This window comes from Berghia stephanieae, chromosome 3, assembly GCF_034508935.2.
Source record: "Berghia stephanieae isolate SIO BIC M18660-M18661 chromosome 3, UCSD_Bste_1.3, whole genome shotgun sequence".
Lineage (NCBI taxonomy): Eukaryota > Metazoa > Mollusca > Gastropoda > Nudibranchia > Aeolidiidae > Berghia > Berghia stephanieae.
The window spans coordinates 14,568,230-14,594,694 of record NC_088362.1 but is presented as its reverse complement, the minus strand read 5'-3'; the positions used below and the strand labels follow the sequence as shown (position 1 = coordinate 14,594,694).

Here is a 26,465-nt window from a genome sequence, read left to right as displayed (position 1 = left end):
GTGTGTTTGTGCCGCGCGTGCGTGCAAATGACTGTGTGTGGATAAAGTGGAGTGAGGGCGGGGTTGAACAATGCCTTCGTTAACTACGTAATGATGGCCACAGGTTGAAGTTGATCCGCCCCTTCCATTTCCATCAAGATTTCATGTATGTGTGTGTGCGAGTGTTTGTATGCACTAGGCATGTTTGATGAGGTAAGCAAGCGCATCACTCAATCTACTGAAATGATGGTTCCACGCTCCCCTCTCTCGCTGATCGAATGCGACTCGCTGACTGATGCTGCGAAGTGAGGCATGTTGACATGTTGGCTGCCAGTGCTTACCTCGCGCGTCGCATGTCACCACATTGGGTGAATAATTGACCCCCACACGCACAGAAACACACACACCCAACCCCCACCCAAATTTGTTTCGCCTACTACTACTATGTACTCTAGACTAGGCTACTATGTAATATTACTCGTAACGAAAAATAAGAAAAGAAAAGAAGCTAGGCTAAAAATATTTAAATCGCCCTTGTCTGGTGTTTTGCTTTACTTCGTTCGAAGTCCTAGGCTGGGGCAGGAAATGCTCGTTATTTCCGAGTTGACCTCTTTTTCATACTCGCTACTTGCATGCTAATTTTATTGACTCAAATAAGAGAAAAAAAACGGGGATTTAGATTTTACTCGCTATTTCCGAGTACGTTACTTTCATGTTCTACTGTACCATAACGCGATGGTTCTAACTGAAGGGTAGCACAAGAAGTCAACCAGGAAGAATAAAATAAAACATGCAAGGAAGATCATACAATTTTTTATTTATCATTATGTACAGTATAAATCATTTTTCACTTGCATCAATAATTTGAGAGATTGCGAGACAGAAAACGAATCAACAAGACAGTGATGAAAATAGAAACTGATATTTTGCCGTAATTTGACAAAAAACACATATCTCTTATATTCTGCCGTACTCTTCAGAAAATCACACCCCTTAAATTTTGGCCAGAAAAACTCATCCTTCAAATATCCAACAATTAAAGTGACCCTCGTCTTGTCAAATTAGGTTCAAACCTGGGACTTCACTGTAAATTGTTTTCATAGAACACCATCGCATTATATTCAGGTGGCTGTGTATTTTCACTCAATCATGAAACTATGATACAAAAATGTGCATCTGTCTTTATTGGTAAAGAGTAAATGATGTATTTGAGAGTTTTCAGCGCTTGGGTAATATAATAATTACCTTTGAAAAGATTAACATTAAAATGACAAAATGGTGAACAGAATTAGGTCAATTAGAGAATATTTTTGGAAGTTGAGCTGTCAAGGCCTTTGAAAAAAAACTTTTTTAAGCTTACAATACAAAGACCTTACGTTTCAACGTTTGGGGAATATTTTTGGGCAAAAATAGGATATAAATGAAAGTGTGATGATGATGATTTTTCTGAGATATGATGATTTTTCTAGAATTAAAAAAACAAAAATAGAATCAATCTTTTTCAAAATTAATGCAAAAAATTCCCATTATAACAAATCCAATTTCACGTTTATGTTGAGATATCTTTGTAGCTTTTGACAATATAAAAAAAAAAAAAATCTTTTCTTTAAAATCAGCATTATTCTAGAATGTCACCCTAATCTAAAGTGAATCATGTTATCATTCATTTATAGCTTATCTGGTTTTTGTTTGTTTGTTTTGTTTGTTGCTTTAGGTCTCTTCCAAACAATTGAGGTTATATGAGAGACCGCTGAAACAAAAAAAAACAAGCAATCTAACAAAAATAGTACAAATGTAAATCAAAATCATAACCTAAAGATATCATAAGCTAAATTATAAATAACCAAGAACAAACAGACAGAAGATTTACAGAAAAAAAAAAATCCCCTGTCAAAAATACAATCACAAACCAAAGAAGCAGGATAGGCTAGTAAAGAGAAGAAGAAACGACATCGGATCGTACACCCATGCGAACATCATAGGTATATGATTCAAGGGTGATGCTCCCATCCAACCACCCGCTTAGCTTGTTTTGATAATTGTTCGATTACTCCCATCTTCTAATAGACTATGGAATCTGATGCAGTGGAATCTTACAACCCTGATCTTTTTAATTGTTTGGTATCACTGTGTACTTAAAACATCCTCAAACGCCAAAGTTCAATATGTCACATTCAACAATCCTTCATTAATTTCTATATATTTGTTTTAAACTATTCATTTTAATATCAAATGTATTTCTGTTCTCAAACTTGAGGTGTCTACATAACAAGGAAGAAAAAGAAGAATACACCTCAAACAAGTTACAGCACTGTTTTGAACTATTTTAATCATATTCACCTCTCATACAAACTAGGCTTCTGAAAGCTGCAGATGAAGGCATGCTTGTTTAAATTTAATTTTCAAAACTGATCTCCCATTCTTGTGAAGGGTCAAAATCTATGGCATTTTGCTGTAGATCTAATCATCTGAGTGTTTAATATCAAATTTTGTTGTAGATTCACTTTTAATTGATGTTTGAAAATTTGCTTAGTGATTTAAAAAAATTAATGAAGATTGCAGCTGGCTGTGTTTCATAATTTAACCAATATCTTTTTCATAAGACATAATCTCAAAAGAGGAAGAAAATTGGTCTTCTAATTCACTGGACTTTTTGAAGAATTAATTTCCAGCAATTTTCTTCTATGATAACTTATGGATTGTCATTTTTTCCTAAGTATTTACTGCACTGAACCTATTTAAATTAAACACCTAGATCAACATACAAGACGAATCTGGGAGACCAAGTTGAATGCACTAGTTCGGCCACAGAAATTAAAATATCTCATTAAAATTTCAATGCTAGAGTTGTATGATTGCCCATCAATGCTATTACATTATTTGATTCACATATGAAACAGTTGCTGAAACTCAAACTAAAAGATTTCCCCAATATGTAATTTTTATACATTACTGATAAGTTGAAAGATGTGCCTCAAAAAAACACCAACAACGAATCGCTTGTCTCTGCCAATATCTGGTTAGATCATTTTCATTGCAATATTTTTGAAAAAAAATATGAGTAAATCTATTTAAAATTGAAAGAAAGTCATGTAATTTTTAAAAAATTGAAATCTTATAGATAAATGAATTGATTCCCTGGTTAAGTTTACTTTGTGGTACTCACCACTCCAGCACAACTAATTTTTACAATACAGAATAATAACCAATTTATGTGTGGGACTAGAACAGAGTATTTTGGAATATAATGACTTTTAGTAGATGCAAGAGGCTTTACAGCAAATTTCACAGAAAGCTATTGAAATCAACGGATGATTCCCTACTCTCTCCCTCCCCACAAGTATTAGGAAAATCTACCAGACCAGGCACCTAGCAAACAAACATATAGTTCTTTTATCGCCATCCATAAGCAACAGCTACAAAACATTTACAATGGTTTGACCAATTTCACAGAAAAATGAAATGATACTCATCTATTCATTGAATTCAAACAAAACTTTATCAAAATAATACTCTCAACCAGTAGATGTCGGAGGCTGAGGGGGTTGTAGAGGGACAGAAGATGTAGGTTGTGGATATCCTGAAGAAGAACTGAAGCCAAGTCCTATACCCCTATGAGTATGCGTGGTCATTCTCGCAAACTCATATTCTTTATTGAGCTGATCAAAAAGTTGTTTCTGTTTCTCTTCTTTCTCCCCTTCTTTTGGAGCCGCACTGGCAGGGTCGTTCTTGATTCCCATCAGTTTTCGGAACTTCTCCTTTGATTTATCATCTGCATCACCCGAAAGACTTGTTGCATGCCATTGAGAATTAACATCCTACAGAGATAAAAAGGTTTTGAAAATTAAAAAAATAATATACCTTACCTTAATATTGTTAAATATTAAATCATATCCACATAGCAGAAATATTGTTACCACCTTGCTTTTTTTTAAAATATCATAATGTAAAGTACATCTGTCATGCATTATCACTGCAAAACAAACAAACAAAAACAAAAAAAAGACAAAAAAGCTCACTTAAAATCAACGCTGTTAACGACAGGTACTCATTTTACACCTGGGTATGGTGAGAGAATGTGAGTAAAGAGCCTTTTCCAAGGACTCAACTATGTGCCGAGTGAGGCTCGAGCCCAGGACCTTCCGATTCGAAAGCCAGCATTATACCACATAGCGTGTATCATACTGTATACATACACATATGGATATATACACACATGCGTAACCGTAACCGTTAATGTCACAGTAAATCATCGGGTCGAAATCACAGGTCACATTAAAAAAAAAAAAATCATTTAATCTAATTTTTTACACTGGCTGGGTGAAATTAGTTCGAGGAAACCGTATTAGGGGTAAAAATTAGCTTGAGGAAGGAATGGAATGATAACAAAGAATAAAAAGGAAAAAATTCGGGACATTCAAATGAGTTTGAGGAAACCGTGCTGGAGTGTATAAATAAGATAGATGTCAGTGAGGCTTGACTTTTCTGTTAAAAAAAGATAAAAATTCAGAGTCAGACCAAAAAAAGAAAATTAATTTGTTTAAAAAAAAGAAGCCTAAATTTTAGGCTTTTACTCTTTGGCCCAGATATATTGCCATTCGTTTCTCCTTTCTCTTACCATCTAATATCCAATTTTAATAGACTCTAGGAAAATTTCACAAAATCTCATCAATTCCTAAACCATGTGGAAATTATTAAACTATAATTGATGATAAAACCTCACTTTATCCTTTGCCTTGGACCATAGAAGTTTCCTTTTCTGAACTTGTTCTGCATATTTCATAGGGTTGATGGCAGCAGGATTGTAGTATTTTGGGATCTCAATGCCTGTCTTTTCTGTTGCCTGAAACAAACACGTAAAAATCTACTTAGAATCTTTTTATATTAAATGGAAACCGCCTTATGCCATTAAATTAGACAAAAATATTCTTTATTAATTTCTAATATGCCTTCCTACATGGTATGATGAGAATATTTTACAGCAGTCAAATGAGGGAATAACTTATTTTAGATTTCCATAATATTCAACTGCAGCAAGCTTCAGGATTTTATTTTCCTGAGCGAAAAACACACAAGAAATTAATTTTTTTTTACAGCAAACACTTTATATTTCTTAGACTCAGATTAACTTTTCATTATTTCAAGAAAAACGAATATTAGTCTTTATCGGGGTAAAAAAATAAATCCATCTTGCAACATTAAAACAATGCATCATTAGGAAATTGCAAGACTGTAAAGAAATTCACAGGGATGTACTATAGACATTAAAACAAATCCCTTTTCGATTATTTATATTACCTGTATACCCAACTATAAATCGTCAAGGATAAATATCTTGGATATAATTGAATTTTAGAAATCCTGCCAGAAATTTCCTGTAAGATCCCCCCCCCCCCCCCCCTTCCAAAAAAAACCCAAAACAATAAGAACAAAAAACAAAACAAATACAAAGTAAGTGCATTCCCTGGATAGCGACATTGACCTCTGGTCCCGATTTATTTTTCATCCTGTGGTGTTGGCTCTATCATCTGGAAGATACCATACTTTTCTTTTTGCTGAATATGCAAAATTGACAAAGTCAGTCGGTTTATACCTTGAAGAAAAAAAAAATATCTCTAACAACTCACCTCTTTTTGTAAGGCCAGCATAGATTGCATGGCTGCCTCTGATGCAGTGACAGTCATAGAGGCCAAACTGGCAGTGGATACAATCGTGTCCATCAGGGGAACTGGAGGTCCTTTGGGTTTGGGTATCGCTTGCTGCTGCACGCCTGCGCTTTGGGTGCAAATGGTTGAACCTCCTAGTAAAATATAAATGATTTTAAAAATCATTAAGAAAATTGTTGAAAACATTCAATAAATTGCAAACTATATGGATGACTTAACTTAACTTTATTAATGTTTACTCACAATCACAAGGGCGTTTTCACGTCATCGAATCTGGTTGTGTTTGAGGGGTCTCCAGCAGCACCTGCGTTATGGCTGTGTGCTCCAGAAATGCATTTGTTTTGTTTCAGAAATTCCTGCTGGATTGGTACCAATCTTGTAGTAGCGTTATAACTATTTTCATTAAAAACACAATTCTATGCTCTGAAGTTTCTGAAACTTCAAGAACTGTTAGCCTCTTGACTTTTTAATAATAAATGCTAATTATAATTAATAATGAAAACAATAATAAGTGGCATTTTTATAGCTCCTTGTCCCATATGTAAACAGTCTCTAAGTGCTTCACACCTATAAGGCAGTATTATTGTATATAAAAACAATGGATCACATCAAAGACACATTAATTTATCATTAAAAACCTATAGCATTTTTGCTACATAACCTGTAGCATCTTTGTTGAGCCAAATCCATTTTTCTTTTGCCAGTACTAGTTAGCAGCTCATCACATCATCATAGCCATAAAACGAATCTTTGGAGTAAAAGCAATTTATTTACCTTTGTTTGCAAGAACTTCATTTGTGTCTGCTCCATCTTCAATGGCCTTGATTAACTGCTGTCTCATCTTCTCCTTGAAAGTCACAGGCTTGGAAAAATTGGATGATGGTCGTCCAAAGCTAGCCCCTGGTTTGATGACTTTATTACCAAACTTGATCACCTGATAAGTCATTGAAACAAAAACAAAAACAAAAACAAACAAAAGAAAATAAAAAAATTATAATGGAAAGAAACTTCAAATAGCGATCTCACAAAGGAAAACAGACAAAACAAAAATTATATAACTTTTCTTTCCATCTAAATAATTGTATGGCTAAAACCCTCTTCTCGTTTACTATGTTTACTATGAGGACTTAAAATTAAAATATGGGATTTATTTGACTGTTTTCACTGGATAGTTGTTTTTACAGAAGGAGCAATACAAACAATACAATTCTGTCTTCTATGGAGAAACCTGAGTTGCATTGCTGTTACAACTTTCTTGTTGAAAAAGATCCTATCTATGATTAAATAAAGCTCGATAAGAGTCAAGAGCCTGAGTCAGATCCAAGTTTGTCACCATAGTTATGCAAATAAAATTATGTTTGTCTTAAAAATAATTAATTCATTTGAACTCTTCAACCTCTTTACTGAATGTATTTTGAATTTTGGGGAATAAAAACTATATCAAATTCAAAAAGTTTTAATGAATGATATTTACTTTATCTAAAATATAAGACAAATCACTTGCATGCATAAGCATGATGACACATCACTATATGATCAGATCATAAATATTGTAAACTGAAATATTGAAAGGTTTTTATCCATGGAATGAGACTTGAACATGACGGTCATAGTCACGGCCAATTTTCTGGACAAATAATAGCCAGCTCATTTAAATCTCATAAAATAATCCAAGTTTTACTTCATTTAATAAGAAGCGAAAGTCTTAACAAAGTCATACATTTAATGTCAAACTAAACCCCTTCTATAAAGTTCAACCAATCAGATTATATGCCTAACAATCATGTGGTACTTAATGTGTGTAAAGTAGTAGAGAAACAAAATGGCTGTCTTCATTCTACCAGTGCAAGTAGGCTAAGTGTAGCAGAATAGTGTCATCTCATATCAATAGTAAATGATCATTGAAACCAAAAAAGTTTGTTAAGAGAGTTGTTTTTTTGATATTCTTTTACATGGTGCAAAGTATAGTGGCATGACTGACTTAATAATGCTTTCGACCAGCAATGTCATCAGATATTGTAGTTTCGGCTGAAGTGAAAATTCAATGTTTATTTAATTATAAATAAACAATATTACTGATGCATGGTATCTAGAGACTATCGCTTAATCCATCGAGCATAATAAAGATTACTGTTAAATATAATCTTTTACTTCCTTTTCAAAATCATCCCTCGTGTTAGTGTCGGTCATTATGATGTGATGCTTGTCTTTGAAAAGCGTTTTACATTTGACATTCTTTCCTTATATTACTTTAGTACCTGAGAGATTCAAGTTTCTTTTCGATTTACAAAGACAAATATAAGTCATTAAGAGCCACTAGGTCCATGAGGCGGAGTTTATCCTTGTTTCTGTAGTATTACGAAAGAAATCACTAGTTACCCTCTGGATAAGACACTAGTGTATCGGTGGTACGGGGTTTGAGGGTTTGGGCCAGAAATAATCTCCACATCACCAGTAATACATATATGAAAAATGTCAACAGGACAACGAGTGGAAATATTTATATGGAATTCGACTATTATTAACTTGGATAAAGAGAGAGCGCTAAGCTTACAAATATAAATATAAGTATAAGTACCAATATTTATCGCGGATGCAGCAAAGTTGGTTTTAAAAATTCTTTTGTCCAAAGATCAGGATTTGATAGTTGGTATTGTTTGATCAGAAATTACTTGAGAAAAATACCACAGTCCTATCTAAAGATTAAGAAGCTATTGTTGGTGTCCTTTAAATGATAGTGAACCCTTGATAAATATTGGCTTTAGGATATTTATGGTTTTAAAAGACTGATGCGGATTACACATAACAATATAAAGACATAATTCAAATTATCAACTTTGTCAGTAACATAGCATTCATTCACTTTCAATTATTTTAGCCGATTTCACTTCAAATGACCATACCGGCCTTTTTAAAAAAACTGCCAAATTCCTGTCCTGTGACGATAATTGGATCTTTGAAATATTTGATGCATATATTGTTAGCAAATACTTGTTTACACAGTCTCACTACACATTACTAACTTGTATGAAACATAAAAAACGAAAATCGAGAGAGATTCAGGATGGATATGACGTTTTGTAATGACTGGGGTAGAGGAAAATACCCTGTCCTTTTTTTTGCATGATGGCTTTAAGTCGGATTTTTAACAAAATGGAGTGTCTTGTTGTATACACCTATGAATTCACCTGATGCAAATTGCCATCTTCTAACATCCTCATAAAAGTCTGTAACAATCAGACTTTTTAAAGTTTTATTATATATTAATAAAGTCTGTCCCCAAGGGGGCTACTCATTCCTGTAACAGCAGTGAAACCAATTAAAATCCTCTTAACAATAGAAGTGCAACTAACAATGTTTTCTCGCCGTAGCTGCCCCTTTTCCATCACGGCCGAAACTACAAACACATGTTTTTTCATTCAGTGTGATTTCCAGTTCAACACCGCTTCAAGAATGGTGAGTAATGTTCAACATTAGACCATGACCCTCATTCCTGTTACCAGGGCTTGTTATTTAAATTAGAACTTGTATTAAAAATAAAAAGTATCAGTTTATAGCTTTTTTACGGCTCTAAATAATAGTCATACTTTAATGTTGGAATAAATCATATTTTAGGGATAGTATAAATCGAAGATAAACTCATCCTTGTTACACTCATTCCTGTTACACCTTGTTTTGTAACAGGAATGAGGGATGTAACAGGAATGAGGAATGTGAACTTTCATAAAATCGAACACATGTTTTATTGTCACTAAGTCCTTTGGAGCATAATGGCCCATAGAATCGGAGCTTATCCCTGTTGCTGTAGCATGAAACAGACATTTAACTTATGAATACGAGGTTGGTCTATAGCAAATTACATTCCCCAGCAGCACTGGTACCATGATATACACCTGGGTGAAACAAAGTGAAGCAACCGGAATGAATTTCCTTGATTAAGGAAACCACTCTATGGTTGTGGAAGTTTTCGAACCTGTTACCTCCCAGTCGGGAGTCCCTTTCGGTAACCACTCGGCCACGGCGCCTCCACATGGTTTATCGATTCATAGCATATTCTTTTGTTTCAAAAGGATGTGTTTGGTAAAGTGTTTTGTAAACCACTGAAGTGTTACAGGCCTATGTCCATTGATGTGGTAACATTCATTGTTACAACGTTACCATTAAAAACAATTTTTATTGTTTACATATTAATTTCTTCCATTGCTGAAAGACTATTTTTAGTGCAAAGTTACCTTGCCAATTCCAAATGCCTAATGTCCAAACATAGTTTGTTGCCTGTTAGGCTCAGATACATTTTAGATGATTACTATGATTTTAACGGCCCGGTATCGCGTGTACAAATGTGACATTGTATCACATAATAGTCTTCTTTGTTTCTTGACTTTATTCATGTTATACCTTGTTTTGTAATAGGAATGAGGGTGGCGAAATGTAACTTGATATTATTGTTCATTTTCAAGGGTCATAGCTTTGTTGTAACGATTGTTTTATTTTGTTTTCTTATCACAAAGGCCAAAAAAGCCATGATGTCAGCCGAGAGCAACGACTTTACCGTCAAAGACGAGATGGAGTTCCTATTCGACGTGCTGTTAATCTTAAAAAAGAACAAGACAAATACCAGAGCGACAAATCGAATGGAAAGAAAAAGTCCATAAAAGATAAGACACCAAGAGAACAACGCAAACAGAGAAAGAATTGGATAAAAAATTATCACACACACGCTACAAACCGGAAACAGCAAAATCTTGACCTGAGTTACACTCCATCCTCACACTCAAAATCTCCACTCCAGTATGTCTCTCGTCAAAGATATCAAGCTACTAAAACAGCCAATGAAACCTAAAAGTTGAAAAACCAAAGTCTTGAAGAAGTGAAAAGGCTGTCCTCTCTTTCTCAATCGAAAAAGAAATCCGAAAAGTACAAAAAGCGCTTGGACAGGTCATTAAAAATTTAAAAAAACTTTCCTTGACACCCCAATCAAAAACTAGAAAAACTTTTGAAAGATAGCATAAAAAACAAGAAAGTGAAAAGAACATTACAAAATCATTTTGCACTCCTATAAGACATCAAACATTTGAGGAACAGAAGGCACATGTACACATCCGTGAAACATCTGGCAGCTGGAATGACTCTCAAAAAATATAAACTCTTGGAAAAATTCAGAAACGACGTCAAATGCCTCCAAAATTTCCAGATCTTGTCAAGCAAATAGTAAGAGATTTTTTCCTGAAAGGTGACACTTCTAAATTAGCTCCAGGAAAGAGAAATACAAAAACAAGAAATAAAGTCAAGAAACAAAGAAGACTAATATGTGATACAATGTCACATTTGTACAAGTGATACATCTCTTGAAACACATACGTGTCGTTTTCTTCATTCTTCCGACTTCAGCCATTTTGGGTTGTTACTCCAAGAAAAAGGGACAGAGAAACATGTGCATGTAAAAAATGTGAAAACATCAACATGGTTGCTTCAGCGCTTTGGAGAAAAGGAGTCAAGAATGTTCAATAATGTTGTTGGTCACATCAATTAAATTTCATTCATTTCTACAAAGTGATTTGAAGCAACAGGTTTTCAAAGGTAATGATGGAGACATGCCCGAAGTTGCACCGGTTGACTTAAACAGTGAATCAAGGGATGAACATGACCAAGATGAATAGACATTAAGGTGATGCCGACTGAAATAGATTACAATGGTTTTATCAAAGATTGAATGAATGGAAATTATTTGATGAAGTGGTTGATGAATGTGAAAATCAAGCATTACGTGTTTGTGAAATAGTTGGGGCCAGCAGAAGTGTAATCAAAACTCACATTGGTATTGACAACAGGTGTACACATTTAATTTCAAATGATATACCTAGATCTCTGTGTGATGGGAAACAGTTATTTCCAGTCAAGCTGAGGGCCGATGGGGATTGCCTGCCTGCCTGTGGTACAGTGTTTGCATTTGGCAAAGACACACAAACAGACGACATACGAGTAAGATTGATACAAGAGCTGGCTTTACACAAGGACCATTATTTGTCAGATTCAAACCTTGCATCACTCAATGACAACATCCAGACAGTTGTTGAATTTTTGTCACAAACTCGGACCTTTATATTCCCGATGTTAACATAAGTGATAAAGATACCCTGGAAGAGTTGCAAACTGGACGTTATGTCATTAAGTAAACCAAAATCATACATGGGCATGTGGTAGCTTCTCGCTCTTTCCATTGTTTTAAAAATGCCTCTTTTGTCTGTTTATCCAAACATTCCGAACTGCCACGAAAGAGTATCCTGAATTTAATAAACAATGTTGGTGCTCTTTTGTGGGTCTCTACCAACATAAGCCCCAAATCATCGTATAGGCGCCCTAACCATTTTGTTCCCCTTCTGAGTTTCAATCACTAAGCGTATTGAATTTATAATCCTTTCGAATAAATATGTTGTAATTACTCATTCCTGTAACAGAAAACTCATTCCTGTTACGTCCACTCATTCCTGTTACACAAACTCATTCCTGTTAAGAATGACTTTTTCATGTTTTTCATGCTAAATATAAATACTTGAAAGGAAATATTATTTGTGGTGGTTTAACACTTATATACCTAGAATATGGTAAACAATTTTTATTTTTGCCATTTTCCTATAAATTTTTGGAGATGATGATTGCTCAAATAATATCCTTTGTTTTCAAAAACTGATTTCTGAATGCCTTTTGTAAAACAATAAATGTCATTTTGTTGTCAAAATTAGTATCAATGCTCTGTGTTTATTGTTTTTCAATGTTTTATTTCAATAGTTGTCGAAAAATGTGTTATGTAATGTGACATATTTTTTTAAGCGTAACAGGAATGAGTCACATGTAGATTGTAATTCACAAATACATGATTAAGTGACCACTGGAAACTCATTAAGCCCTGTTATTACAATTTTATGTCGCATACATATCACAGAAAGCATACACAAAATAATGAGTATGTGGGAAATACTTGACTTTTCAAAAATTGGAGGACTCGAATTTGGCGTTATTTTGAAAACGGCCGATACATCAATAACTGTCGCTTAACTTGCAATTCTATTTTCACTGCAATACAATAGAACATGTTGACTATCACATAACGTAAAAAGATCAAAACTTTATGGTGACATTTTAATACAATTAATATTTTATTCAATGTACTGTTGGTAAAATTCTACATTTTAGGGGCCTTTTAATTTTTTTTAAATAATTTATTTCTGGATGAAATTTCTTCATTTAAAATCATTTTAAAAGAAGAAAGATGGATCTTGAAGTAAACTGAAGAAAACCTGACTCATAATTTTAAAATTTAGTCACAGAATAATTTTAAAATGCATGTTTTATGCATAATTTTCCTACTCAGTGATCTCCACTTACTCAATCGCCTGCAGTGGTAATTAATTACTCAGTGCCAGCTTTATCTCTTGTAATCAGCAAGCAGTCACGTCGTTCAGGCTAGATCACAGAAACCGGGGCTTTTTGCTAAATGTTCAGTTTTAGCACGATTTTCGGTACCATGTTGTGTTGTGTTAGAAAATTGAAAAAGCATTGCTATTGTTTATTTTATTTAGGAAAAGTGTACTTGTAATATAGTTATAAGATGGGAGAAATAAGACTTCGAAGTGCCACTTCATTTTCGAATAATTTTTTTCTAATGCTTTCATGATAGACTATGTATAGGAACAATTAGAGTTACTAGTGCCTAATGAAGCAGGACATCTGTAGAAGTTAAATTATCATTCTTTAGGCCATTTAGGACGAGAAAATAAGTAAATAAAGAGATCAATGTTTTTTTATTTTTCAGTTTTGGTTTTGGTGAGATTTGTGATACCTCAGTTCATACAATACTCGCCTCTCAAGCAAAGGGAGTTATTCAAAACTAATTGGGCGGCTAGGTCTTTAGGGTATGTGTGGCGGAAATTACTTTATTTCATATAGCATCCTATCTAAAGGGTAGCAAAAATTAATTCAGTAACACAGAAATCAGAATACAGTCACACATCATAGACCTTAAGACACTAAAAGACATTGGGGTGGTAGGAGGTTGAGTGCACAAAAGACACATCTACTGGGCACAAGCGCATGATCCCCTGTAAGAGGAAAGCACTCTACTGCCAACAAATATACCAATACCCCCTCCCTAATAACATAAAAGAGACTTACAGTGGAAAAGTCATCCTCCATAACAGGACTAATACATATTACTTCATCCTTTCGGTTAAGGATCCCAGAGAGGGCCAAAGCAAAACCAAGCAATATAATTACCACACAAGTCCATAAAGCAGCATGGAAGTGAAAGCACATGTTGCGGAAGTAAAAACATGACGTTTTGGGATTATATGAGTTTCTTAAGATGTTAATTTATTATCTTATGCTGCTGGTTCGAACATTGTGTATATCATTCATGATTTCATCTTGAATTTTGAGAAGGAAATATTGACTTTACCAACAAGTTAAGATGATTTTTTAATTCAGTAGATGAGGTTTCCAATAATATATGATATTTTTCTTCTATCTGCATTATTTCGAGAGAATTTAATCTTTTATGCATTTTGCTTGTGATTAAAGCTATTTTTCTGCCAACATGCAAAATTGCGTGTTTCAGGATGTTCACTTCTATATTTTGCAAAGACCATTAGAAGAAAATGTTTGCAAAAAATTGGACCTCTCCCCTGGAGTACTCTCTACCTGTTGACGTGAATTACATGTCATTTTGTAAGATCATTATGTTAATATACTATATGGAATATGCTATTTCGTCATGCTGGAGGCCAAAACAACATTTACTTTCGCGACTGTTTTGGGGGAATTCAACAGACTGGAAATTTATGAAAAAATGTGTGTCTGGTTCAAATCTTGTTGTCTTTTATTTAACTAGTCACTGTACTTTAAAAATGTATGATAAATCTTTGTAGTAGTTAGTTCTGGAAAAATGAATTTGCTCTCATTTTCTTATTTATGTATGGATTTCCAAAATTTAAAAACTGTTTTCCACGACTATCAGAATGCTTTATTAATATAGTAAGAAAAATCCATTTCAAATATTCACAAATAGTCTCTTGTGGTACCTAATGTAACATGAGACATGAAGCCTGTACTACTGTAAACAGTACTATTTCTGGCCAGGTACCCACTTTATACATGAGGGCAGTGAGAGAATGTGAATAAAGAGTCTTACCCAAGGACTTGACTTTGTGCAGTCCTTAGGGTTGAGTGCCACAAGACCACACAAAGAAATTTAGTCAAGCTGTTGAAAAGCTAAGGGTGCCCATGGGTCATATCAGTGCCAGTCACTCTTAATGGTAATTTAGTAAGTGGGTAACAATTTACCTTGCCATCATGAGGGCTTGGACTACGGCTGTCCCTCCTATCGCGACTTCTGCTCCTTCGCCTCCTGTCCCTGTCACGACTACTTTTGCGACTGTAATGCCTATCCTTCCTGTCTCTGCTTCGACTTCTGCTCCTGCTCCGTCTACGATCTTTCTTGTGTCTATGTCTGTCTCTTGAACGCCTTCGCTCTTTTGATCGAGAGCGATGAGATCGATGCTTTCTCTAAAAGATAAAATTTAATAAATAAAATAAAAACTACAAGAAAACCACAACTACAAATAACAATTTTACTAATCCTATGCTACCCATAACAATACAGTATATATAACAGTTTAAAAAAGATGTCCTTATAAATAAAATGCAAATTTATTAACCTTTGAATATGTGAAAATACCCCCAAATTTTGTTTAAAATGGAGCAATTCAAATTGATTTATCGACTTTTGCTAAATTCCATTTTGGCATATTATTGTACATTTCTTCATGATATGTGTAGTTCGAACAAAATTTCATCTTGTAACCCCTGATTTTACACTGCCAAGTCTGGTCAATATGCACCTGCTAACGATTTCCTGGCAGTAGCTGTTCTATTTGGAATATAGGTACATGGTGTCCAGCAAAATAAATCGTAGTAGTAGTTCTCTACCAGAATAATTTATGCATTGACCTTATGAATTCTATATTTTAAAAAAGAAGAAAAGAGAAATAAAAAGAAAGGCAAAGAAGGGGGGGGGGGGGGGGGGGGGAAGGAGAGAGAGAGAGAGAAAGAGAGATATTAAAAAGGCAACAACAGGTACTGACAACAACAGAGAAAAAAATCCAGACCCATTTGTCTCTCCCCTTCTCCTTCAACCATCAACGAGCTAATAAAAGAACACCACTGGTCGTCTGTGTCAATTGTGACATCTGGTGCCATTCTGTCTGGCCCGACCTCGTAAAAACGGGACTGTCACCAAATTTCACGAGACTGAACACAGGTGTCAAAATATGACATAAGGCATAATGGTGATTTTGTGGGTTTGAGAATAATGTTTGACATGGCATATTTCTGAGAAATTCTCGAAATCACTGTATATTAATCTAAAACAAATTTGAAAAAGGAGGAATTGTGATGGGGATGGGCTGAGGCAAACTACCATTTAGGCGGAAGATTCTCAGCCCTGAATTTGACCCCCAACCCTATTTTTCTTTTTTCAAAGAATAAGTTATTTGAACGACCACAGACGTAAATTTATGACCTGTTACGACCTTTAGTACCCAAATATCAAATTTATGACTTTTAAAAATGAGACAGTCGTTTCGACAATTAATCTTACTTACATCTCTCCTGTGTCGTCTGTCTCGTGAACGGGACCGAGAACGCCTACTTTTCTCTGACGACCTTCTTCTCTTTGGGGATGGTGATCGAGACCTAGATTTTGATCGCGAGTCAGACCTTGACCTGCTGCGTCCAGCCTAAAAGAGTGGAAAAAAAAAAGTAGAAGAAATAAGCACCCCTAAACAAACATTTAAAGTTTCAAATTTAAAAAAAAACCATGTCATTAAATATATAAACTATGGAGAAACTTAAACACAGATTCAATTTATGAATAAAAATAATAATCGAAATATGTTTGGGTTGAACATAATTTTTTTTAATAATGATAATAATAAACAAAACAATACATAATATTCAATAAACTAAACCCTAAACTATTTTTATTTTGATGATAACCATACAAGGCACCTGAAATAACATTTGGTTGCATTATGCTGAGGTCAGCAAAAAATCGTTCACAGCTGTGATCTTTGTAGAACATAAATTAATCACCCATTTCACACTTTCTTTAAAGAAAAATAAAAAGACATTTTGCATTATCGATATGTTTTTTTGTTGAGTTATGTCAAACAATAGAACGCCGATGACATGAGATAATTTGAAAATAGAATATGTGTTCCAAAAGCAATTTGCACAGCAATTCATACATACTCATCAAACTAAATTCACAGTCAAGATTATGTGTAAAAAAATAATAAATGTATCATTTACTTTTAACAAAATCTGAACAATGAACTTACTTAAATTCTTTTAATGAAAAAAATATGCTTAAAATAATTTAAACAAAAACAAACAAAAAAAGATGGGGATGGGGGCGGGGAGTGAAGAGATAGAAAGAGAGAAAGGGAAAGAGACAAGAAAAGGAGGAATCAGACAAAAAGGAAAGAACAAAAATTGACAAATATGCTTAATGGTAATCTATATTTCAAGGCTTAAAAAAAAAAGATGAGAGAAACGAAGAATATAGGAAAATAAAATTACAGCTCTAAACATGTATACAAAACTCATTGTAAAATGACTGACCATGCACTCAAGCTGGAGTGCACGCTTCTACTTACACTGGTGGGTGTCCTTGCACCCTAACTTACACTGTTGATAACTCTTGATTGTAGTGATCAGCACGACAGGCCAATACTGACCCGTTCAGTAGCTCAGCTCGTTGTCTGAGTGGAAGTTGTTATACCTATAGTGTATGTATAGCAAGCAAACGGTCAATGTGGTATCTAAAACAGATTCTTTTGTCACCATCGTATACTTTTTTTTAAAAAGGAGGCAGGATTTTTAATTATTTATATCAAATCCTACAAACAATATTCTGTGGAAGTTTCGGGTAAAAAAAAATGCATTCACGATACTCATCTTACTGGAAGATCCTTCTACACAAATGCTCATACATGCCCCTAGAGTTTGTCCGAGAAAATGGCACCGCGTCTATGACTTACAAATCCATGTTGGAAGTAAAATAAAGATGTCATAACATAGTGATGAAACTTGAAAATATAGAGTCACTTCCGATAAATTTGGAAAATTCCGATCCAGCACTAAAAAAAAAAAAGAAAAAGAAAAAAATCCTGCCTCACCTATCCACCTAAAGGATTAATCTAATGTGTCAAAGACATATTAAAAATGGAAAAAGAAGACAATACCTTTGACATAATTTCTTTATCTTTGCTTTCCGACTTTGATCCTAAAATATCGGGATGAGGATTTTCTTTCTTCTTCCCATCTGAATTCAAGAGGATGGAATCAAAAACAAGTTGATCAATATTGTGAGTTCTTCACAAACATACATTCTGTAGTTGTCCAATATATTACAATAGAAAGCCAAGAAGGCTACAGGTGATGATAATGCAATTAGTCAAAAAGAAAGAAAATTGATCTGTCTATCACCACAATCATCTGCAATCGCAATCAGATTCCTCTCTACAATAAATTTGGTAAAGGCTACTTCTGCCCAACTCAGCTTCAGGAAACAAGCTGGAAGTGGATGATGAAAATGCAGCTTTCTTAAGTTATCACTGAGACGAGATTTGTGCGAAGAAAAAATTACTTAAATCATCCACACGAACTTGATAATGACAAAAACGCGTAATGTGGGGGAAAAAAAAAAGCATAAAAGTGTTTATCTGATTTAAAAAGCGTAAAAATACGCCTTTTTGGCATACAGTTGGCAGCTCTGCCAAGATATATTGATTAATATTGAACAATTAGAAATGCCCACAATATCTTATATGACAAAGATAGAAAGATTATAGTACCTTTTGTTGTTGAGTCATCAGATTTATCTGAATCGGAGTCTGATGAATCAATATCTACAGACTTTTTGTTTTTGTTTGCCTCATCTTCTGACTCTGAACTACTGCTACTGTGGCATCTGTTATGTCTTCTCACACCAGGGGGCAAATCCTCTTCCTCAGGCAACACTGGCGGCAAAGATGACTCTTTACCATTACCAGACATCTTTATTAAGATGAATGATCCTCCTCCTTTGAGAAATAACAAAATGAAATTCTTATCATATTACAATAGGTATAGTTTGATATTTTTTTCAAAATTAAAAATTAATTAATTTTTACATAGATAGGCCTTCAAAAACCATTAAATATGATACCTTACTTTTGGATCTAGGATAAGTTATGACGATTTTATGACTAAAAATTTGTGACTGGGAATTCCCCCACTGGATAGCTTTTCGATAAGCTGACTACTGATTGAAATGGGACATTAGCACGGGAAAAAATGGTTGGTTACAGGTGGCCAAAATGAAGCATACTGTGCACCCTTCAAACTTGATGAAATTTGGCAAAAACATAGATCAGATGCGCTTTCTTTTATTTTGCTCTCTCAATTTTGAAAAAAAAATTTACAAAGTTTTTAAATGGCATAATTTTTATCAAATTACAATGCAACACACATTCGATGAACTACATGGGACAGCCTGAAAAGTTCGTCGAATCGATGAATACAAATAGGTGAATATGGCTGTAAGACAAGAGGCATAATCTGTGATGTAGCCTACTGTACAAGTATTCATGCTACGTGCTTAGTTAAAATACTCATAATATCCGCCAGCCGGACATAACGTGCTATCACACCAAACTATGTGTGACCTTAAACATTTATAGGCTAATGGATATAATTTTAATTTAGTGAGAACTTCTCAAAATGGCTGGCTAAAAGCAATAGCTCAGTGACATCAATTTCATTCCTTCTGTATCATCTTAATGTTTGCGCATTCTGATCTTGTAGATTCATGCCTTTTTGTTGGCAAAATAATGGATATCATTTGCTCCTGAGTTACTCACTTAGAAAAAACACACACACCACGAAGACGGAATTTTAAAAAAAAAAAAAAGTGGCGGAACCAGGATTTGAACCCACAACGTCAATTCTCGTAAAACTTCCAGGACAGACGACTAAACCATGACACCCACTTCGAAGTCGACGCGAGAGTAACAGTAACAACTGATTTAATTTGGTTAATTTTATTAGGGAGTTTAATAGAAATTCTAAATGTACCTCACACACTTGAAACCAATGTCATATGAAAGAGCTGGCAACACAGATTACAAAACAGTTTGAATTTTGTTTCTATCTTGATAAGAAATGTAGTTACGACAGTTCAAAGTCTGAAATTTCAGACCGATTTTTACCCCAAAATTACCATTGCAAAGTTGTGACCGAAATCGCCTGATGTTAATAAAAAATGGTTAAAACAGTCAATATGGAGTTCTTATCATATATTGTATACCAAAATGTTCGTCTTATCGAGGACAATGCATTTACATTAATAAAGAGGAAGATAAACATTTCAAATTAACACATTATTACATAATATGACGCAAATGTTACATAATCAAAAACTCGGCTAGACGTAAGAAACAATTTGCTATAACTATATCACTTTTGGATTTATCCCCAATATCTCACTGAAACAATTGCAAATAATTCCCTCTTTGATTTAATACATAGAGAATAAAAGAGGGTTTGAGAGTATTTAAATGAAAAGATATAAACATGTTGTATAATGACATAATGAGTTTATTTTTACCTATGGCAATTTAATTGCATATAAATAAAATGGTAGATTGAACAAGTTCAAATAAATTGAAACAGATTCCCTATTATAATTAGGAGGAAAGTTCTGGCTTTTAATACTTTAAAAAATTCTCCTGAACCACTTTGGGTTTATTGCTATTAAATCATTTGAACTGACAATTAATATAGTTTTATCCCCCCCCCCCCCCTCTCTCTCTCTCTCAATGTGTGGGGGTGTCAGAACTAATAGAACTTCTTACCATAATAATTATTAAGGCTAAGGCCTTTAGACTATGGATACAAATGATAAACATATCTAAACATATGGGAAAGAAACTTGATGGCTTGATGGCAAAGTAAAATTAAATTAAATTAAAGCAATTGGTTTTTAAAATATCGATATTATTAATATCGGATTTCACAAAGAGAAGAAATATACAAACTTTTAAAACAAAAACTATAAAATGCCTATAAATAAAGTTGGAAAGTTTGTATTAAAAATAAAAACATAGGAAATAATAGTGCTGAAAATATTATGGACTAAATTTAAAATATCGATATGAATATTGATATCGTCCGGCAGCCATGATGAGAAGATAATTTAAACAAGGCATTTCGGCGCAGAGTTAAAAGGTGTCTGCGCATCGATATACCCTGAAATTTGGCATGAATAAAGTTTAGATGTTATTCTAAAAACAAGCGTTTAAATTTTAAAAACACACGCGGTAAATAAAAAAATAAATGCATTTGAAAATTGCCAAATTTTAACTTCATATAACTTCTGGAATTATTAATGGATTTTTCCTTAATTGGCACCATTTAAAAGGAAATTGAAAGAAGAAAATAATGATACCAAAATATCTGCTATATTCCTATTTATAACGAAGTTATGCATCTTTAATTGAACTCCCCAAAATGCGAACGGCAATTTCCAGTCACAACTTTCCTATGGGCGAGTTGGGTCAAAATTTGACTGCCACTGCTGCTGCTCACTAAACTGCCTAATTTTATGTTTTTATAGATATTTTATTAACTTTCCTTGTTTCTATGTGCATTTGGAAATGTTCCATATTCTGGAAATCCAAGATGGCGGCTCATTGATTTCTCAAGGATTTTGTGATCAGATTATTCGAAGTTAACAAATTTTTAGAGGAGAAATTCAGTGAAATTCTTAATATATTTTATCTGTGTGATATAAATTTATATTTTTAATCATTTTGAAGTGAAAATGTCAAAGAATAAGAATAAAAAAGTCAATGGAAAGACTTCTGAAACTGAGGTTGTAAACACCCAAAATGGCGGAAAAAACAAATCATCGAAAAATGTTACTATTGAAGTTGATGAGTGCAAAGTATGTCACCAAGAGTTCAGTGATCCAAACCATGAAATGATTATTTGTGACAGATGTGATTGCTATGTTTGCAGAGTTTGTAGTGAAATAACAATAGAACAATATGCCCTCTTGATAGATGATTCCTGCAAGTTTCACTGGTTTTGTGAGGAGTGCGAGCGACCAGCTATGTCAGCAGTCAAAAAAGATAAATTAATAGAACAGAAATGCAATGAAATCCTGGATGATTTTAAAAGGAATGTTCTAGAAGATTTGAAGTCCCAAATTTTAAATCTCAGGGAAGAAATTGATACTTTGAAAAGAGATAAGAGTGTCCCACGAAACCCAACAGCAAATGCCCAACAAAGTTATGCAGAAGAGGTTAGAAAAGACTTAGCTAGCCAAGTGACAGCAGAGAGTGCAAAGGAACTAGCAGAAAGAGATAGGAGGAAGAATAATATTGTCTTTTTCGGTATCCCAGAGAGCAGTGCTGAGGAACTAGACCAGCGTATTAGAGATGATAAGACCTTTCTCATCTCGCTTTGTAAAGAAACTTTAGACACTGATGTTGACATATCAACCTGTAAGCGCCTACACTCCAAAGCCCTGGTACAAGACCTCTTCTGATATCAATTAAGAATGAGGAGCAGGCTTCTGGAGTTCTGAGAAATGGTCGTAAACTCCGCCAATCAGAAATACATAAAAATATTTTTAAAAAAAGGATTACACCCCTTTAGAAAGGGAAGAGATGAGGAAATTGGTAGAGATGAGAGACAAAAAAAGGGAAGAGACAATACAGAAAGGGGGAGAGGAGAAGTGGACAATATGGAGGGGGAAAGTTGTAGATTCCAATCGAAGACAGGGCAGGCCAGCAGACAGAAAGAGAGAGGAGGAGGAAAGAAAATAACCAACGATTTTAGTTCTAATGTACAGAATGTTTTTAACCCCCATCAGACGGACAGTTTTAAGTGCTTGTACAAAAAATTAGACCGTCATCGTACAGACATTTTAAAGTGCTTTTATACAAATTCAGATTCTTTTATCAACAAGAGAGATGAACTTTTATTAACGATTGATGCTGAGAGTGTTGATGTTATAAGTATAACTGAAGTGTTACCTAAAAATCAGCAAAGAGGTAAAATCGAGCCGGTAGAACTTCAGATTCCAGGCTTTGATTGTTTTCACAATATTCAGGATAAAAGTTGTCATCGTGGTGTAGCCATATGGGTTCGTTCAAAGCTAAATGCTCAACCAGTCAAGTTGTCAGACAACTTGTCATCATCCAAAGAATCCGTTTGGTGTGAAATAACACTTAGAGACAATGATAGGATGTTAGTTGGCTCGGTTTATCGTTCACCGAATAGCTCTTTTGAAAACAATGATAAGATTAATGAACTTTTAGTTAAAATGACAGAAGGCAAATCACATGTTCTAGTTACGGGAGATTTTAACTTTCCTGAAGTAGACTGGGCAAACGAGTTATCCCCCAAGGACTCAAATCACTCTGCTTCTAAATTCATGGAAGCTGTCAGGGATTCATTCTTAACACAGCACGTTAAGCAACCAACTCACTACCGTTCAGAGCAAACCCCAAATATTTTGGACCTGGTTTTTACAAATGAACATTCAATGATTGACTCAATAAGACATGAGGCTCCACTAGGCAAGAGTCACCACCAGGTTTTATATTTTGACTTTAGATGTTACACAAAGAAATGTTACTCGAACGAACCCCGCTACTGTTTCGATAAAGGCGACTACAAACAGCTTTCTGAATTAGTCTCAGCTGCAGACCTAACACAAAAAATAATACACCTGTCTGTACTCGATGCATGGACTATTATCAAATCTGAAGTTATGTCTGCAGTGGACATCAGCGTACCAAAAGTTAAAAGTAGTTCAGACAGAACTTCACCTCGGTGGATCAATCCTACAGTCTTGGCAAAACTCAAGAAAAAGAAGCAAGCTTACAAAAAGTACTTAGAAACTAGAGAGGGTGCAGACTATATTAATTACACGAGGGCCAGAAATCAAGCCAAAAGCTCATGCAGAATTGCTGTAAAGGACTATGAGAGATCTATTTCTCGTATGGCTAAAGTGAACCCGAAAAAGTTTTTTGCATATGCTAGAACAAAAACGAAAACTAAAGACGGTATTGCGAATTTGTATGATGATCATAAGACAGCCTCATCTAACATTGACAAAGCCAATATTCTTAACAAGTTCTTTAGCAGTGTATTCACCAACGAGGATCTTACTAATATACCTACATGTGAAAGAAAAAGTGTAAACAACATACTATCAGATATAGAATTCGACAAAGACACTGTAAAGAAGAAACTAGACAAACTCAATATGAACAAGTCCCCAGGACTGACATGTTCCACCCCCGCGTATTATGTCAGTTGTCAGAAGAACTCTCCGAACCATTAGCGTTACTGTTCCAAAAATCACTTGACTCAGGAACTCTTCCACCCGATTGGAAAGAAGCACAAGTTACACCGTTATTCAAGAAAGGAGCAAGAGTAATCCGGGCAATTATCGACCAGTTAGCCTCACCTCAGTGGTTTGCAAAATAATGGAGAGCATTATTAGAGACTATGTCATAACTCACCTAAAGAACAACAAGTTACTGTCTGAATGCCAACATGGCTTTGTTTCTGGCAGGTCATGTTCAACTAACCTCCTAAAGACTTTAAATGATTGGACAGAGTTTCTCGACCAAGGATCTTCGGTTGACGCAATCTACTTAGATTTTGCTAAAGCTTTTGATTCTGTTCCCCATCAAGACTCTTAAACAAACTGGAAGCTCATGGTGTTCAAGGAAATACTCTAAGCTGGATTAAGCATTTTCTAGTAGGCAGGAAACAGAGAGTTAGCGTGCAAGGCACAGTGTCAAATTGGACAGAAGTTCTTAGTGGAGTGCCACAAGGCAGCGTCTTAGGTCCAACTCTTTTCGTAATCTTCATTAATGATTTACCAAGTATTTTATCTAGCTCATGTTCAATGTATGCCGATGATACTAAAGTATACAGAAAGGTAAACAATCTAGAAAATAGAGACAGTCTTCAGTTAGATATTGACAATCTAGTCAACTGGGCAGACGATTGGCAACTGAAGTTCAACGCTGGAAAATGCACAGTGCTACATCTTGGAATGAAGAACAAAATCTTTCACTACGATATGAGACAGCATCACTGTAGCGACAGAACAGCTCTGAATAAGTCAAAACTTGAGAAAGATTTGGGAGTACATGTTGATACTAAATTAAAATTCTCAAAGCATATAGAAACACAAGTTAATAAGGCAAACAGAATCCTTGGACTCATCAGAAGATCTTTTACCTATTTAGATGCAGCAACTATGAAAATACTATTTACTGCATTAGTCAGACCCCATCTCGAGTTCAGCAACTCAGTATGGTCACCACAATTTGAGAAAGATAAGAAACTTATTGAAGGCGTGCTTCGCAGAGCAACAAAAGTAATTCCTGGGTTGAAAGATAAGCAATATGAGGATAGACTGAAACGTATTGAAATTCCAAGCATGACATACAGACGAGTACGAGGTGATATGATTGAAACATACAAGTTTACACACAGTTTGTATCAAGTCGAGAGTAAACTTTTCGTGTTTGCAAACAATGGAACCAGAGGTCATAATTACAAGCTGCATAAACCAAGGTGTAACACATCGCTTAGGCAACACTACTTTAATCAACGTGTGATTGACCGCTGGAACAGTCTCCCTGAAACGGTGACCAATGCTCCAAGTGTCAACGCCTTCAAAAATAGCTTAGATAGCCACTTAGCAGATTACATGTTTAGCATAGTTGAACCGCCCATTAAGATCCCATCAAAGGGTTAGACGTATATACAGGTCAAAAGATCTGTTAGGGTTAGGGCCTTCAATTTATCAAAAAGTTTATATATTATAGATACAGGTCAAAAGATCTGTTAGGGCTTTTTATTGACTTTTATCTCGATGAACTGAATGCCAAGACCAGCAAAGGCACAAAACGCCTAATACGCTGGAAAACTATACTATATACTATACTAAGTGTTTAAAAGAGCGGAGTTTCAAATATGTGTCTGGGAATTTGAATTGGGAACTGGGAATATAACGAATTTTCATTGGTCCACAGCAGTCAGGACAGTCAGGTGTCTGGGAATAATCACAGTGAAAAAAAAAAATCAGTCACAGCGAAATTTTAAACGTAACCGTTTGTCGTAGAGAAATAATTGAGATATCAAATTAAATGTTATTTCAAGTCCAATATATCTGAATGGGTCGAATTGAGGGCATTGAGTTCTGACTGACTTTGAAAATTTTAGGATCATCATAAATCAGGCCTTCTTCGACTTGGAAGCTGACAGCACAACAGACGCCAGGAGATATGAAAATAAGCTGGTCTGATTGTGTCACCATTTAATATAGATTATAAAACATCTAGACAAAAAAAAATCATCTTACACGTTTGTAACCTTCAAATAAGCCAGCTAATCTTTAATTATTTCATTAAAAAATGGATTCTTGTAGAGTTGGAGATTTACTTGCTTCCAAAAGGCCTATTGCCAGATAGCTTTTGTTGTCCTTTCAAAAATTCCAAATAGTGAAAATACCAAATAATGTGAAAAACAATGCCAAAATTATTTGACTTTTTTTCTGGTCAATTTCAAGGTATATATCAGATTTAAAGAAATACGGAGCCTTTCGGTCACAACGGTAAGGAATAAAAGGTCTGACTTAATCTACCTGGTATTTATGATTTTTATTTATCATTAAAAGTATAAAAC

The 26,465-nt window shown here is 34.6% G+C and overlaps 1 protein-coding gene across 1 annotated transcript; it reads right to left on the bottom strand.

Annotated features, from left to right (window-relative positions):
• Positions 1 to 776: 776 nt before the first annotated feature.
• Positions 777 to 26,256, bottom strand: LOC144967181 (uncharacterized). Its single transcript, XM_078904112.1, has 9 exons — positions 26,143 to 26,256; positions 18,560 to 18,787; positions 17,948 to 18,027; positions 16,304 to 16,438; positions 14,985 to 15,206; positions 6,420 to 6,579; positions 5,607 to 5,779; positions 4,703 to 4,822; positions 777 to 3,797 (listed from the first exon to the last, which is right to left on the bottom strand). The coding sequence occupies exons 2-9, from the start codon at positions 18,759 to 18,761 to the stop codon at positions 3,495 to 3,497; spliced, it is 1,395 nt and encodes a 464-aa protein (XP_078760238.1). The 5' UTR covers positions 18,762 to 18,787; positions 26,143 to 26,256; the 3' UTR covers positions 777 to 3,494.
• Between the last annotated feature and the right edge of the window lie 209 nt (positions 26,257 to 26,465).

What these genes read in the sequence shown, in the direction of transcription:
- LOC144967181 (XM_078904112.1), bottom strand. Translation starts at nt 18,761, where the DNA reads ATGTCTGGTAATGGTAAAGAGTCATCTTTGCCGCCAGTGTTGCCTGAG. An exon ending in TGATGACTCAACAACAAAAG is followed by an intron (nt 18,028 to 18,559) that starts GTACTATAATCT and finishes TCTTGAATTCAG; the next exon opens with ATGGGAAGAAGAAAGAAAAT. An exon ending in GGTCCAAGGCAAAGGATAAA is followed by an intron (nt 3,798 to 4,702) that starts GTGAGGTTTTAT and finishes TTATCTCTGTAG; the next exon opens with GATGTTAATTCTCAATGGCA.